The sequence below is a fragment of the Herpailurus yagouaroundi genome, unplaced genomic scaffold (genome assembly GCF_014898765.1).
Source record: "Herpailurus yagouaroundi ecotype Mexico unplaced genomic scaffold, PumYag 161, whole genome shotgun sequence".
Classification (NCBI taxonomy): domain Eukaryota; kingdom Metazoa; phylum Chordata; class Mammalia; order Carnivora; family Felidae; genus Herpailurus; species Herpailurus yagouaroundi.
In genome coordinates this window covers 11517637-11533633 of record NW_024412402.1, presented here as the reverse complement: position 1 = coordinate 11533633, position 15997 = coordinate 11517637, and the positions used below count along the sequence as shown (strand labels likewise).

Sequence of the window (15997 nt, the reverse complement as noted above, 5' to 3'; positions counted from 1 at the left end):
CAGGAACGGTCCCGCACGGGATCCCCGCCATGCTCAGTCCTTGGTGGGAGCAGCCGGAGGGCTGTGACCTCAGCACAGACACGGCGAGGGATCCAGCTCCGGCTGCGTCAGCCACACTGCCCACAGCAGCCCTGAGTGGCGCATGTCCACGGCCGCCATGGTCCACCCTGGCACCACGGAGGTCTGCTCCGTGCCACGCGGGCCCCTCTTCCTGAGGGACGTAACCCCTGTTGCTCCAGAAGATCTCAGGGTCACAGCTGGTACGCATCTGTCCTTTCCACACCCCTTCTAGATTCCTCTCCCTCAGCTACCGCCTCAGCAGGTCTCGGTGGCTTTCCCAGTGCTACGACCCAAATCTTCATTCCTGAGGGGTCTGAGCCCTTGACCAGCACACCCTGCTCAGCCGGGGCCATTGCATGTGTCCATTCACCATTAAAGTAGAAGCCCCAGTAGTCACCTGTGCCCTGCGCCTATCCCTCCCTGTGTGACGGCAGCCCCGCCTCCTCCTGCCGATCGGAGCCAATTCGCTCCACCGAGAAGGGCTCCACCAAGAAGGGTGCCTGGACACCAGCAGGCAAGTGCCCCGGTAGCAGCCTGAGCTCAATGTGCAGTGGGGCCCTCTGCCCTCCAGGGCCCACGGTTGTGAGGCTGGGAAACACAGCTTCCCCCGCTGGGCCACTGGGAGCGATGGTCCGTGGGGCCGCCCCTGTTTTCCCTTGGGTCTTCGGACCCATGTGTTTCCCTGCTGGGGACACAGCATCCTGTGGAGGCTTTCAAAGGGTTGCCACCGAGCTAGCCCTTCTGCTGGCATTTGGATGGTCCGGCAGCTACAAATGGGGCTGCCGTTCAGTTAAGCCTCTGGTAGTCAACAATCCTTCTCTGGGCTCCATCCAGTTTCTGTAGGGCAGAGACTACGGGTTAAACGGAACTAAGACAGAGACCACCCCTGTATCCTTCTGGGCTGTAATGACAGCATTAGTCTCTCCCCGACCTCAGCAATGACATCACTTTTGACTTGCCCTCTTGGCTGGTGGGGGCACTTGCAGAGGTTTCCACCTGGCTCTTGTCCCGCAGACCAAGGGTCCAATGAGATATGAGCACGTCAAATGCCATGCCCCCTAGCAACGAATGTGCCCCGTTCTCTGAGGTCCTTGCCAGGGTGTTGAAGCCCATGCCCTGCGAAGACACCCCCAAGTAAAAGCATTCTTGCCTATCCACCCTTGGTTCTGGCCCCTTCGATCCAGAACCCTCCAAATCCAACCCAGGAGCGCTAGCCTGGTTTCTGCCGGGACATGCCAGTTAATTCCTGCCACCACATTCTCCCTGGGTGGCGTCTCTCCCCTTTCATCAGGCCAGCTGTCCCCAGCTGGGTCACTCCAGACTTCATCTTCAGTTATCAGCCTGGCAGCCCAGAACAGAGGTGGGGCAGCTCCCGAGGGAGGCACCTGTTGCCCTGCAGGGGGAAGACCCCCGCAGCGTCTTCCGGCCTGGGATGGTGCTCACTCTTGCCGGGGATGGGTGGGCCACCTGCGTGCTCTGAGGGGACACATCCGTTTACTGTCACCTCAGTTCCCGAGTTCCAGATTTTCCCAGCCGGAGCCCTAGAATAATACACCTGGCTTAGCCAAGCATCTCTGGCGCTCTGTGATGATGCTTATTCTCAAATCCTGGATCTGCCCCGCTGCTGGGTCGGCTGCAGGTGGAGGTGGGGCCTCTCTATCACCCCCTACAAGGGCCTCCGGCTCTCACATTGAGCCCCTCGCTGTCGGTGACTCCCAGCTTCTCATTATCCCTAAGTGCCAACATCACCAAATAACCAGCCAAGTCCATCACTTCCCTGACACTGCTTCCTGCACGTCTCCAGCGGCTGAATCACCGAGCCTGACAGAGCATCCCCTCCGCCAGGGCGCTTCTCCCAGGTCCTCACGGGTGAGAGCGTTACCACCGGGCTCTGTGGCCTACTTTCCACCCGCGGTGGGTCCTCCTTGCTGCCAGGCCCCAGTGCCCAGGTTACCTGTTGCCACCTATCCTTCTCAGACCGTTCCCGGTGTCGCCGGTGCTAGTTCGAGGCCTCCTGGAAGAGATGACAAGATGTGATGGACGAGAGCTTCCCTGGGAGGGAAGGCCTCTGGAGGCCAAAGCAGAGGGGACAGAAGGCAGGTCTGGCCTCAACACAGGTCCGGCCCTGAGGAAGGAGTGGGGAAGAAGGGCGGAGCACGTGGGACAAATCTCAGGCTGCGGCACAGCTCTGTGAAAGCTGCCGCTGGGCCCGTGGGGAACCCTCCAGCCGGAGTCGGAGAAGTCCTGCCAGGACGGCCTACGCCAGCACCTGGCCCTGCTGCTCAGGGACAGGAACAGCAGGGGAAGCGCGCTCACCACAAATGCCACGGTGGATCCGGCAGGTGACAGCTGTCACCCAGCAGTGTTCCCCACGGCGGACCCGAGTAGTGTATTTCCAGGGCTGCTACAGTTTCAGACAAAACGGGGTATGGGACGTCCCGGGCATGGATGACCTTGGCGTGACCTCGGGATGGAGCCGGTGGTCAGGTTTCCCAGAGGCCATCTCAGGGTGTGACAGCTACCAGTTCTCCGAACTCATCCCGGGAGGCGTGTGCCTTCCGGGACGGGCTGGTGGCCAGGGCCAGGCCTACAAGGTGCTCGTGCCAAGCGGGGCTCAGGTCACTGCTCTTTGCATCTTTGAGAAAGTTCTATCAAGGCTGAAGGCGAAGCATCCAGGGTTTCCAGGGGACCTCTCCCCGCCCCCCGGAACCCAGAACGGGAGGGCCCCCCCCCCCCCCCCCCCCCGGGTGAGATGGCCCAGAACCACCTCTCGCCATCACCCCCAATCTCCCAGGCCTCGGTGGGGATCAGAGCCAAGGCTGCCCCAAACAGACGGCACTCGGTCGGGAAGGGTCCACACAGAGAAGTTTTGTGGACATGCTGGTCTCTGAGCAGACGGCCTCGGTGGGAATGCGCCCGGGCTCCCACCCACCTGAAGCACCCATCCCTAGGCATCTTCATGATGACGGGAAGGACAGGAGGCAGGGTCCATTCATCCCGCGGCACCGCTGGCGTGTGGAATGAGGACACCATCGATGTGTCCATCGCCTGCCTCCGCAGGATGGCGTTCACACCATCCGGGGAGGCGGCCACCCCTCCCATCTGGGGGAGTCCCCACTTGTGGAGTCCCAGCTCCTCTGGCCTCAGGGGCTCTTGGGGATGAGGCGAGTCTGCGCTGCCTCCAGGAGACCCCTTCCTCTCAGCAGCTGCTGCTCACACACTGCCCTGCTTGCCTCGAGCCCACCTTCCCGACCCTCCAGCTCAGGGCTTGGGAGCCAGACCTCCTGTCTCTTCAGCCTCGCCCCCCCTTCCTTCTGCCTCTAGCCTCCTGTGCCCTCAACCTCCTCCCTCACCTCCAGGCAGGCTCTGGAAACACTGGGGGCTGCAGAAGGAAAGGCGCTAGGGTGTCAGTTTCACTTCTGGGAAGTCAGGAGCTAATTGCTCTAATCTTAGCCCTGCCATGTGTCCCTGACGATGGTCACTGATGGGCACGGGATGGGCGTTGCTGAAAGGCAGATGAAATCAGGACACTCAGCCTTCCTGCCATGCAAGCAGCCCAGCCAAGGAAAAGAAAATGGGCACCAGCCTAGGTCACAGGGGGTCGGCCTCCCATGGAGCAGAGCCCTCCACCTTGCCCCCAGGCTCCTGCCCTGCAGGCCCTGGGAAAGTCACCTCTTCCTCCACCCCTGTTCCGCTGACGGGACCATCTGTCTGTCTGCTTGAACACTGGCACTGAGCTTAGGAGGAGGCTCTGGTGAGGCAAGCTCCAGGGCTAAGAGCTGGCAGGGCCTCAGAAGTCACTGAGAGACCCTTTGAGCTTGCTGAAGGGGAAACCAAGGCCAGGTGAGAGAGAGAGAGAGAGGGAGGGGCTCGGCCCAGCCACAGCGGGAGTAAACAGTAGAGCAGCAGCCCCTGCCCTCAGGTGACTCTTGTTCTAATAACCCCCAATCCAAGTAAGAGTCAGAAGTAATGCAGTGGCCCCTTGCAGAGCTCAGGTACGAGCTGGAGCCCTAGGTTTCCATGATAGTGCTAGTTCACGTAAAATTTTCGTCCCCTGTTTTACAAATGAAAAACTAGGCTCAGTTGGCTCGCCTACTTGACCGGCCGCGGCAAGAAGCCCAGCTGAAGTTCAAAGCCAGGTCTTCTGACTTCAGGTTTCATTTGATGGCCCCACAGCTCTGCCAGTATCTTCCCTGTAACCTCAGGCACATCGCTTCCCCTCTGTGGGCCTCAGTCTCCGCCCTCCGCAAAATGAGAGGGTTGGCCAAAATAATCTCCCGGAGCCAAGCACAGGGGGGCTGGGGGCAGGACCCACTCTGCCTCCACTCACCCCAGAGCCCTCCAGTGATCTACAGGTGGTAGAGACAGCTTCGCAGAGCAGCACATAAATGCTTTGTGGCCAGTTTTGTAAACGCTTTTGCCAACCCCTGTTTTCTCTCTTGCCACTGATAGATTGCTTTTCTGGTTCTCTCTCTCCCTCCATACCTCACAATTTTCCACGGCCCCTTCTTCTTCCCCATGCACCCACCTCACCCCCCACACCTCCCCATCTCATCCCGATGCCTGGCCCTGAGGCACTCTGTCCCTGCCCTTACCCACCTCGCCCCCTCCTGCACCTCTGCCTCATCTCTAGGGCTCTGGCCTAACGGACCCTGATCTCCGCTATGCAGAACTGGACACCTCAGCCCTGGAACTGGTGCCAGGGTCATGGACGACCGTGCCAGGGCCTGGAGAGGTTGTGGAATATGCCACCATCCAGCTGAGCCCACCCTAGCACATGACCCCTAGCCACCCAGCCCTACCTCTGGGCAACAGGTACATTCGGCCCTCCTCACTCTTCCCAGTGAGACAAACGCATGGAGGGCTGGAGAGAAACTGTGACAAAAAGGGGAGGGGAGGTGGGCCAGACAGGTGCAGAAGGCACCTGCCCCAGGGGCTGGGAGGTCTGCAACGTAGTCCCATTTCTGCCGTGAGTTTACTGTGTTACCTCGTGCACATAATTTCCCCCCTTGGAGACTCAGTTTCCCCCATCTGTGAAACAAGGAGGTTGGAACCAAGAATCGTTAGGGCTCCTTCCTGCTCCAACGGTCCCCAATTATCCTTCTGTGGCTCCAATAGGGATACACTTCTCCCAGCGGCTGCCTCACTGCCGACATCACGGGTGACCTCTTAGCCCTCACCCGGCACCTGGGTGCTCCACTTTATTTTCTAATCACGGGGCCCCCAAGGTCAAGGCTGCATGCTCACATCTCCTCTTGACCTCTCTTGGCTCAGTTGAGCAGCTGGATTCAACCAACCTTTACTGAACATCTGCTCTGTGCCAGGCACTGTGCTAAGGGCTCAGGGTTCAGAGATTCCCGCCCAAAGCAAGGTCCTGCCAGGGGGCTCCCGGCAGAGGGGAGGGTCCTGAGCTCCTGGACTGAAAGAGGAACTGCTGGGCTCTGCAGGGGGTGGTGAGCAGGGCTCTCTCTGCAGCCTGGATCCTGGAGTTACATGGAGGTCACAGAGCAGAGAATCAGAGAGACAATAAGGAAAGTCACCAAACACGTGAGCCTCCCTGAGAGGTTAAAGGAAGCTCAGGACCCCTCAAACTAAGAAGCTAGAATCCCAGGGCTGGAGACTCAGGTCCAAGGGTTCACTGCTCCAGCAGCAGGTGAGGAAATCTGAGCCCGAGGCCCTGCGCTACAGGCTGGTGTGGGGATGCACAGGGTCGGGGAGGACAGAGAAAGAGACATGATGGAGAAGGTCAGGATTAGCCGGGAGAGAGATGGCAGTGCTGAGTGTGAGAAAAGTCCCACAAGGCCGCTGAGGGCTGACACTGGAGGGGTTAGGACCCAGGAGGGACTCACTGGTGGCCCCCACGGCACATTTACTCCACTGCGTCTCGGGACCCAGAAGGGCCAGGACTCTGCTCCCTAGCCAACCCCGTTGTCCTCCACCCCCCTGCCTCTCAACACCCCCGTGCACTCCTGCAAGACATCAGCCATCCCCAGCCACCTCTACAGACAGAATTTCGCCTAGCCCCAAACCCCGCATTAGTGTGGGAAGGACAAGGACCCAAAGGGACGCAGTCTTCCCAAAGGCCCCCGCACAGCCGTCTTTGGAGATCCTGGCATTGTAATCGGCCATCTCCCTCCTCTGACTTGTCCACCCCACCGAGGAAGGGGTGCTGCGGGCATAATGAGAGGGCTACTTCAGAGCCTTCCTGTGAGGTCTGGGCCCCGGGAGGCCCACAGGGAGGAGGAGGGCGTAGTGAGAGAGAGAGACCGGCTTGGGTGGGGAGGGGGCAGGAAAAAAAAAAAGGCATTAATCCCATAAATCCTAATTTGGAAGCCGTCCCAGCCCCTCTGAAGCACAGGGAATTGGGGCGGTTATAATCCTGGGTGCTCCTGGCAGAAACCCAGGACAGGGAGAGGTTGTGCCACCTCCCTCATCAGCTCTCACTTGCCCCCCCGCGCCGCGCCCCCCCCCCCGCCAACATTCCCACTGCCAGCAGAGCTCAGGGGTGTCGTCTGGATCCCACTGTGGGAGGGGACCCCGTTTGGGTCTGAAAGGTGCCGGGCCAGGTTCTGGGAAACAGAAGGCACAGGGCGGGGCCGGGCTCTAAGCTGTGGGTCTGGGGGGAGAAGGAGGCTGTTCAGCTGGGGAATTAGCCGGCTCCCAACCCCCAGCCCCCGGCGCCTGGCCCCTTCCCACCACGTGTTCTCACTTGCCAGCTTGAGCAGCCCCGAAGGAGGAACTGGGATGTCAGACAGGAACAGGTGCACAGCCACTCGGGCAGACCCTCCCCCTCAGAGCGGGCCTGGGCCATGAACCCCAGAAGCCCAGGGGTGAGCACCTCACCTCCCCCTCACCCCATCCCCTTGGACCATTTGATGCCCTCCACGAGGCCAGAAACGTGTTGGAACCTCTGGATCATTAAACCAACAATCAGCCAGTGACAGAAGTACCCAGAGAGACGTGCCTCCCCTGGGAGAAGGGGGCACGGCGGGTGAGGGGCAGTGGGCAGAAGAGGCCAAAACCTGGGGCCCCATGGCCCGCACCCCCTTCCCAGGCCTCCCTCCCCGGTCCTCGGGCAAACTCAGCCTTTTTGCCCTTTCTCCGGCCCCGGGCCTGGCCGGTCTCTGTCTGCCCCCAGCGTCTCTGGTTTGGGCTCCCCCCCAGTGTCTCTTCCCCACCAGCCTTTCACTGTCCCGTCCACCAGCTCCTCTCTTCCCGGTTCTCATTCACACATCTGTTCCTCACTGCCCCCTCCCCCAACCTTCCCTTCTCTCTCCCACCCCAGCTTCTCCCGCCCTTTCATCTCCCCCTTCCTGGAGCTCACCCCACTAAAGCTGCCGGCTCCAGAGGCCAGGACTTCAAAAGGAGATCAAAGCTGGGTTCCCCCATCAAAGACCAGGCTCTGCCAGGAGCACCCCCCCTTAGACCATAACTCTCCCTGACAGGCCAGAGTCCCACATCCCAGCACCCCAGGAAGCACATTCTCGGCCAGAGCCCCATGCTGGAAAGGCTGCTGTGTTTGTTGGAAAGTTCCCAGCACTTGGGATTCAAAAAACTAGTGGAAACCCAATACAGGGAGCCCCTTACTGGCTGTGTGACCTTGGGCGGGTCACCGAACCTCTCTGACACACAGCTACATTGTCTAAATGGGCTATCGTAGGGGCGCCTGGGTGGCTCAGTCAGTTGAGCGTCCAACTTCGGCTCAGATCATGATCTCACAGTTTGTGGGTTCGAGCCCCGCGTCGGGCTCTGTGCTGACGGCTCAGAGCCTGGAGCCTGTTTCGGATTCTGTGTCTCCCTCTCTCTCTGCCCCTCCCCTGTTCACGTTCTGTCTCTGTCTCAAAAATAAATAAACAGTAAAAAAAACTTTTTTTAATGGGCTATCATTCATCTTACAGGACTATCAAATGGATTAAAGGAGGAAATTCAGGTAAATATCTAGCACTAGGCCTGTCTTATAATAGTAGGTGCTCAATAAATTGTTGCTTTGACTATTGCTGCTATTACAAAATCCTCCAGAGATGAGAAAATGTAGAAATGAGAACAGAGGTGTCCAGGGAGTGAGGCCTGCTGCTACCTCAAAAGACAGGGGTCCAAGCATCTCAGTTTTGGGCCCCGAAGGAACCACTCCATCTGGATCCCGCTCACCGGCCGGCCGGGGCCTCAAGAGCATGAGGCGGCCACTTGGAAGCCGCCTCGGCTTTGTCTCCAGCCTGGGCTCTCCTGCCCAGGCAGCCCCTTGTCCCCAGCCTCCGGCCCGCGTCCTTGCTCTCAGCCTGGGCCCAGCCCCACATCCCTCAAGGGGATGATGGCGTCTAGATGGGGTGGGAGGTGGGGCTAAGAGGCCAGGGCTGCATTTATGAAACTTTTCTGGGCTCTGAACATCAGAGAACTCCAAGGAGGACGTGACTTGAGTAAGTCCCTAAACCTCCTGAAGCTTGTTTTCTCATTTGTAAAATAAGGGGTGAGCTGCTTCAAATCCCCCTTTGGCTGCAGACTGTGCATACATTATAATTTTAAAGAACCGAGGAGGTAGAACTCAAGGCTTTCTGAGCCCCTCAGGACCAGGAGACTAGAAGCCGATCTTCAGCCCACACTGCTTCGACAGCCGGCAGCTGTGGCCACTCAGCATCCCTGCCGGAGCCTCTGCTGGTCCGGTTTCACCAGGAAGCAACCGAGGCTCGGGAGAGGAATGGGCCTGCCCCCTGTTCCCGTGTACCATCTGATGGGGACGATTCTCCCCAGATTGGAAACGGGCATATGGGAGCTCGGAGCCAAGGAACACAGGTCAGGCTCTGTGCCGCCGGCCTGCCCCACGGCCCGGGACTCTTCCGCCCCCTCCCCACTGCCCAGCACTGGCCCCACCCTACACGTCTGCCCCCGCTTATACCCCCAGTCCTAGGGCTCCCCAAGGCAGCATCCCACCCTCCGGATCACCGGCCCCCCGACACACTGAGAAAAGCGACCTCCTCCTTCCCAGCTTCCTGGCTCGGCAAGCCCTCCCTTGCCTGCCCCCAGACACACACCAGGGTCCCCTAGGTGTCGAGGGCTGGGCCAGAGGTGCCCAGCAGCCTGTGCTAAGGGAAGAGTTCCACACCTGTGCTTTCCAGTACACAGCCACTGGCTGCGTACTGTTCCTCACTGTGACGTTACTCCATCTTCGTTCCAACCTTAACAGACACGCGGCTAGGGGCCGCCGCACCGATCTACACACACAGCGGCACCACCAAAGGGTCTGGCCTCTGCCCCTCTCCTCTGCACATTCAGCAACGGACACTTCTGAAGCGGGCCCACGGGATGTTCAGGGTGATGAGGCGGGCAAGAAAAGTTCCTGCTCCCCGAATTCCAGGCCCCAGGGCAGCCTCAATAGTTGAGCCCCGAGTGGCCACTACCCAAATGTGGCCAGACGCAGAGCGGGGTGGGCAAGTGGAGGGTAGAGCGCTGCCCTGAGGGGCACAGATTGGGAGCCCCCAGGCCTGAGCCCCACCCCCCGCCCAGGCTGCCTTTTTTTTTTTTTTTAATGTTTATTTTTGAGAGAAACAGCATGAGCAGGGGAGGGACAGAGGATCTAAAGCGGGCTCTGTGCTGACAGCGGAGAGCCCAATGCGGGGCTCGAACTCGTGAACCGTGAGATCACGACCTGAATGGAAGTCAGATGCTTAACTGATTGAGCCACCCAGGCGCCCCCTCCCAGGCCTTCTGATTTGAGTCTTCCCTTCCCTTCCCAAGGACAGCCTTTGCTCCCGGGACACCTCACCACCTCAGGTGTTCTTTCCTTCTCTCTAGACCTGGAAGAGTAGGAGACCCAGGTCCACACCTGGAAGGGTCTTGGGAGCCAAATGGCCTGAGTCTTATGTTTAATATCACGGGAGGCCAGGAGCCGCACAGGCCAGACAGGGCAAGCAGGCCAGGGGCAGAGAGGGAGGGGAAGCCTTCCCCAGAGCCTGCCAGGCTCCTCCACTCATTAGGCAGAAGCACTCTGGCCTCAGCTGTCTTGGCTGCCCTGGCTCTCACTGCCAGACCCTACGAAACCGGGTTGGTGGGATGGAGCTCCCCCTGCTGGATAGCCCAGGAAACGTGCCCCAGTCTCACCCGGGTGAGCTGCGCCCAGGGAAGTGACAGTAGGATATGGGTGTTGGGTACCTGGGGTCCCTGAGACATCCCCGCCAGGCTCAGGGACATGGATGGAGCCGACAGAGGGGAGAAGATGGACTGTGAGGTGCCATTTGGTAGCCATCATTCTACCGGTTCCCTTCCTCTGCACCCCCTCCACCTCTCCCCGCTTTCCCTAGATACCCCAGGATCAGACCTGCCAGGCCCCTAGCCCTCCAGAGCCACCGTTACATCTGGGAAGACCACCTCCTGTTGCTAGCTGCCCACCTGTCACACCTGCGGCCACTTCCTCCAGCCTCTTCACTGGCCTCCCTGGGCTCAGCACCTGCCTCTAATGGCCATCCATATAGAGGACACGGTCCCCTCTCCATACGCACCCTGGCCCACAGCTGCTGCTTTAGGACAGCCCAGGACAGAAGCCTCACCTTGCATCCCAGTCCTCTCCGCCCAGACCCACAGAGCCCTGAGATTCCACTTCCCTCCAGCCCCACACATGAGGGAACAGGGGTGAACTTGAGAGTGAACGATTATAAACCGCACCCCATCATGTATGTGCATGGATCTGGCTAAGAGTGAGTGGGTGTGCAGGTGTGCATGCCTCCCCACTACCACACATCCTGTGGTACCCCAGGATGAGGTACCCCACTACCTCATCCTGTCACTGAAGCTTCCGGAGCTCTAGCCCCACGAGGAAGCTCCCCCAGCTTTCCAGAACCCCTCAAATCACCTCCACACTCAAATACCAAGCTCCTGCTTCCCGCTGCCCATCATCTCAGGCATCACAGGCTGATCCCCTAAAAGGGCCAAACAACTCAGACCGGACCATGGCTTCCGCTGGCCACTCAGAGCCTCAGTCACCTCTGTCTGGTCAGGTCCCCTTGCCCATCTTCAGGAATTGAGAGGTCCAAGAGGCCTGGGGGTTCCCAGATCATGAGGTCTTCCGGCGGGAAACTTACACAGCCTCTAGGCCAGTCCTGTGCCAACTGGTTCTCCTTAGACTGGGGAAGAGACAACCCAGGAAGTGACAGGGAGAAGTTCCCACCTTCCAGACTCTTGGGCCTGGCCAGAGCAAGCCATGTACCATTGACGGAGAGGGCCCTGGGGACATCTGGGCAGGGCCCCCACAAGGTGGCCATCTGTCCTCACTACTCGCAACTGCCCACAGGTAGGGCCCTGGGCGAGCAGGGGGAGGAAGGAAGCCGCGTGGCCTGGTAGCCACAGTCCCCAGGGCACCGGACCAAGAGGCAGCCGTCTCCGATCTCCGGGTCTGCCTTTTCCTTGCTCCTGGGCCAACGAGGCCCAGCGGATGCCAGATCGGACCGGCTTGCGTGAACAGTGATGGGTGGGGGGCAGGAACGGGTCACCCCCAGGGCAGCTTAGGAAAGCCTCCACCTTCTAGCTAGGAGAAACTCCACTCCCAGATTCCCCATCTCATCCCCAATCCATGGGCTGAAGAGGCTTGAGGGGGCCCTCATCCTCCCCACCAATACTTTCCCTCTCAAGAGCCCGCCTGCCACCCAAGATTTGTTGTGGGGATCGCTAAAGGATGGAGCCAACCCTGCCGGAGGCTCAGGAAGCTCTGGAGGAGAAAGGCCCTGCAGAAGGTCAGGACAGCAGAAGGGAGTGTATAGGTAAAAAGGCCTAAGAAGGAGCTGGGGCCAATACAGCCTTTCTGGCCGTTGACAAGAAAAGCGGTTCATGCCATCATCCACATTTCCAGCCGGCTTCTCCTGGCCCGACCCCCTCACCCCCCACCAGCCAGAACCCAGTCCTCATGCCCAAACCAGAACCCAGAGACAAGAGGTGTGCAGAAGGGCCACAGACTTGAAGTTCAGAGAAGCTCACAACCCCGGCCCCAGCCTACGTCCTGCTAACCTTCGTGCAATTTTTTTATCACAAGGCAGGGTGGATCACTGTACCGTAATCCCTCCACTCTGATTTCAACAGGGCGTTTGTCCAAACATGTACGGGACAGAGAGGAATGGGCTGCGTGGCACGGCTAGGTGGGCTCCAAGGTCAGTACCGCGGTGCCCTAAGGAGCGCAGCGTCGTTTTACAGAACCCTCTCGTTGGCCCAGTTCCAACTTCCTCGTGGTTTCTTTGAATGCAGAAATTGTGCACATCGAAAGAAACAGAGCTGAAAGGAATTCGAAATTATTCTGTAGTTAAAGTGGTAATCCAAAAGGTCTGTGAAAGATGTAAGGTTAAAACAAAACCCCTGAATTACATTTAACAGAGATGAATGTGTCGTCCTTTATGTAAGTTCAAACCTCAGTCACACACATTTGGGATTAGCAATTCCCGGCTCGGTTGCCATTCACGTAAACTGTTGCATCGACAGCATGTTTCAAATGAGGTTAACTGGGGCGCCCGGGTGGCTCAGTCCGTGAAGCATCTGACTCTTGGTTTTGACTCAGGTCATGATCACCGTTCATGGGTTCAAGCCCCACATCAGGCTCTGTGCTGACAGCAGGGAGGTTGCTTGGGATTCTCTGTCTCTCTGCCTCTCTCTTTCTCTCTTAAAATAAATAAATCAACTTCAAAAAAAAAAAAAATGAGGTTAACAACTTTGGGGATTTGCTGAAGTTGGTTGACCCGGCCCCACAGCTGGTTAACTTAGCTATTCGGTAACGACATCAATGTGCCCAGCTTGTTTCCTTGCCTGCTTGGGTGTTTATTGGTTTTATTTTGTTTTTATATATTTCTGCCCCAGTTAGCCTCAGTCTACGTACATGCCTTCAAGTCAGGTCCACTCACAGTCACAAGATAGCTGCCCCAGCTCTAAGCATCACATCCAGGCTCAAACTTCTAACAGAAAAAGAGGCCAGCTCTTCCTCTTTTTAAAAGGGAGGGAATCTTTCCCAGAAGCCCCTGGGCTTCTCCTCCACCTCCGTGGCTACAATTGTGTCAGGTGGCCGGGTCCTTGCCTAAATCATTCATTGGAAAGGGAAATGGGCTCACTACGACTCCTTAGCCAGTTCTGATTCTCCCTTTGGTGCATGGGGACTTGCTTAAAATCAGGTTTTGAGTTAGGAAGGAGGGAAAGGGGTGATGGAGAGAAGAGAGATGATCAGTCTCCTTCACCACTGCATCTGGGCAGTTCAGACTGTCTCGAGAGACTGGATTAAAAACATAGGCAGGGTGCCCCGGGTGGTTCAATAGGTTATGCATCTGACTTCGGCTCAGGTCCCGATCTCACAGCTCGTGAGTTCGAGCCCCGCGTCGGGCTCTGTGCTGATGGCTCGGAGCCTGGAGCCTGCTTCAGATTCTGAGTCTCCCTCTCTCTCTCTGCCTCTCCCCCACACACTCTCTCTCTCTCTCTCTCTGTCTCTCAAAAAATAAATAAATGTTAAAAAAAATTTTTTTTTTTAAAGCACAGGCAGGGGCACCTGGGTGGCTCAGTGGGTTGAGCGTCCGACTTCAGCTCAGGTCATGAACTCACAGCTCGTTGAGTTCGAGCCCGCTTGGGCTCTGTGCTGATGGCTCAGAGCCTGGAGGCTGCTTCGGATTCTGTGTCTCCCTCTCTTCCTCTCTACCCCTCCCGCACTCATGCTCTGTTTCTGTCTCTCAAAAATGAATAAACATTAAAAAAAATTTTTTTTAGGGGCGCCTGGGTGGATCAGTCAGTTAAGCGCCACTTCAGCTCAGGTCATTGATCTCACGATCTGTGAGTTTGAACCCCGTGTCGGGCTCTGTGCTGACAGCTCAGAGCCTGGAGCCTGCTTCGGATGCTGTGTCTCCCTCTCTCTCCCTGCCTCCCCCCCGACACACACTCTCTCTCTGTCTCTCAAAAAATAAATAAAAGTTAAAAAAATTTTTTGTTTTTTTTTAAAAAGCACAGGCAGGGGCGCCTGGGTGGGTCAGTGGGTTGAGCATCCGACTTCGGCTCAGGTCATGATCTCACAGCTCGTGAGTTCGAGCCCCACATCGGGCTCTGTGCTGACAGCTCGGAGCCTGGAGCCTGCTTCGGATTTCTGTGTCTCCCCCTCTCTCTGTCCCTAATCCACTCACATTCTGTCTCTGTCTCTCTCAAAAATAAATAAACATTTAAAAAATAAATAAGAAAATAAATATTTTTTAAAATAATAAAAAATAAATAAAAAGCACAGGCAAAGCCAAAGCAGGGGCTTCTGGGCCGATCCCAGTCCTCTTCTGCCCAAGCGTGGGCTCTCAGCCCAGCTGGGGCTGGAATTAACACCCACTGTACCAACAGACATCTATGGAGCCCCTATTGTGCCCAAAACAAAAGGAACGAAAGAGAACTGTCCATTCGATTTCTGATTCAAAGAGTTTATGACATAATTGGAGGAAGGAGACAGAATGTATGACGGAACCAAAAAATAGTAATTCCGTTTGCATAAACCCCACGTGAAAATCAGCCAGCTTTCCTATGCCTAAATAGAAAAATAGTAATTTAAGATTGGCACCCAGCAGCAGAGGAGCGGAGACAGACACTCCATGCTCTTGGGAACACAGAGGAAGAAGAGTGGTGTTACTAAAAATAATAGCAGCTTTAACTATAGTCAGTTAATAGTTATAGTTAATAGTAACAAACAAAAATGGACATTTCCAGATACAGTGAGACCATCCCTTGCTTGGGGAGAGTTGTCAGGGAGGCTGGGTGACAAGAGACAATACAAGGAGGCTCCTGCAGGCGTGTGCCCACCTCACTTCTAAGATCTTTGTGTCCTTGCTCTATAGAAAATAGGACATTACAATGGTTTTTCTAAAAAATAGAAACTCCTAAATTTCTAAGGGTGCCGAATGTGTTGGGCCCAGTGCTGGGAGCTTTGGGTACATTAGTTTACATTAGTTGAATTCTGAATGATCCACATGCTCCCTTGAAGCCCTTTTAAGGGTTTTGGAATCATCCTTTCCTTTAATATTCAGGCAAACGTGGTCCCACGCCACACGCTCTCCCAGATTCCTGAGAATTGCCAGGAATGACCCGGCATTTTCTTGATTCCCTCTCACTCTGATTTCCTCTTCTTTCTCAATCTTGCTCTGTGCTCCGGAGTCTCTGCTTTTTTTGTCTTCACGTTGACCTGCAGAAGTGGGGATTCTGAAACCAGACCTGGGGTGGGGGCAGGGAGAATCCAGGAAGGCTTCCTGGAAGACCGGGCAGTGTTTTCTGCCTTTTCCTTCATTTCCCCCTCCCCCCCCCCACCCCCACAAACGTTACTGACATAAAGCAGAACCTAAGAGAATTCTACCGAAAGTTGGGAGTAACTGGGGAAGAGCTGGAAGTTTTCTAAGCCTAGCAAACAGCCCGAAACTTAAAACCAGACCTCCTGTCCTCCAAGTCCCTCTCCTGCCCTCCACACCTCTGGAGGTGTCTCCAGCCTCTATCCTCCAGCCTCCAGTCCAGCCGCTGGGCTCCCTCACACCTGCCCCACTTGTTTCGCACTCTTTCTGCATCTTCCTCTGGGGGTGAGGGCTGGCTGGAGAGCTTTATCTGTCACAGTCAGAAGGGTCCTTTTCCTAAACAAGGATCCCTGTCTCCCCGCCAACGGTTAGCGCCTTTCCCTAGAATGCAAAAGCAGCTAGAGACACACGCTCGATTCACAACAATCTGTGACACAGTGACCGTTGTTTACACAGGGAGGAACTGAGGCTCAGTGTGCAGTTAAGAAATCTGCCCAGTGTCACAGAGCTACTACACGGTGATGTGTGGATTTGAAACCGGTCTGTCGGCTCCAGAACCACCCCCTTTAACTACGACACTCATCTTCAAAGAGGCAAGGCTAAGGGAACCTTGAAGGATGGGGAATATACCAAGCAGAAAGCAGAGGCAGGTGCAGCGCCCAGACCAGCTGAGCTGACCA

At 56.8% G+C, this 15997-nt stretch overlaps 1 protein-coding gene and 1 long non-coding RNA gene across 3 annotated transcripts in view; one reads left to right on the top strand and one right to left on the bottom strand.

The window, feature by feature from the left end:
- The window catches only part of NECTIN1 (nectin cell adhesion molecule 1), a 93886-nt gene extending 87808 nt beyond the window's left edge, over positions 1–6078 (top strand). Inside the window, exon 9 of the mRNA XM_040483319.1 lies at positions 4694–6078. Within this exon, the coding sequence (XP_040339253.1) occupies positions 4694–4834 (141 nt within the window). The 3' untranslated portion in view covers positions 4835–6078. The remainder of the gene's footprint in view (positions 1–4693) is intronic.
- Positions 1–15997, bottom strand: part of LOC121035522 (uncharacterized) — a 107535-nt gene that overhangs the window by 26121 nt on the left and 65417 nt on the right. The window contains exon 2 of one of the 2 annotated variants that reach the window (XR_005792927.1): positions 12093–12309. The exons of the other annotated variant lie outside the window; for it this stretch is intronic. This is a non-coding gene — a long non-coding RNA (uncharacterized LOC121035522). The remainder of the gene's footprint in view (positions 1–12092; positions 12310–15997) is intronic. 2 annotated transcript variants of the gene reach the window in all.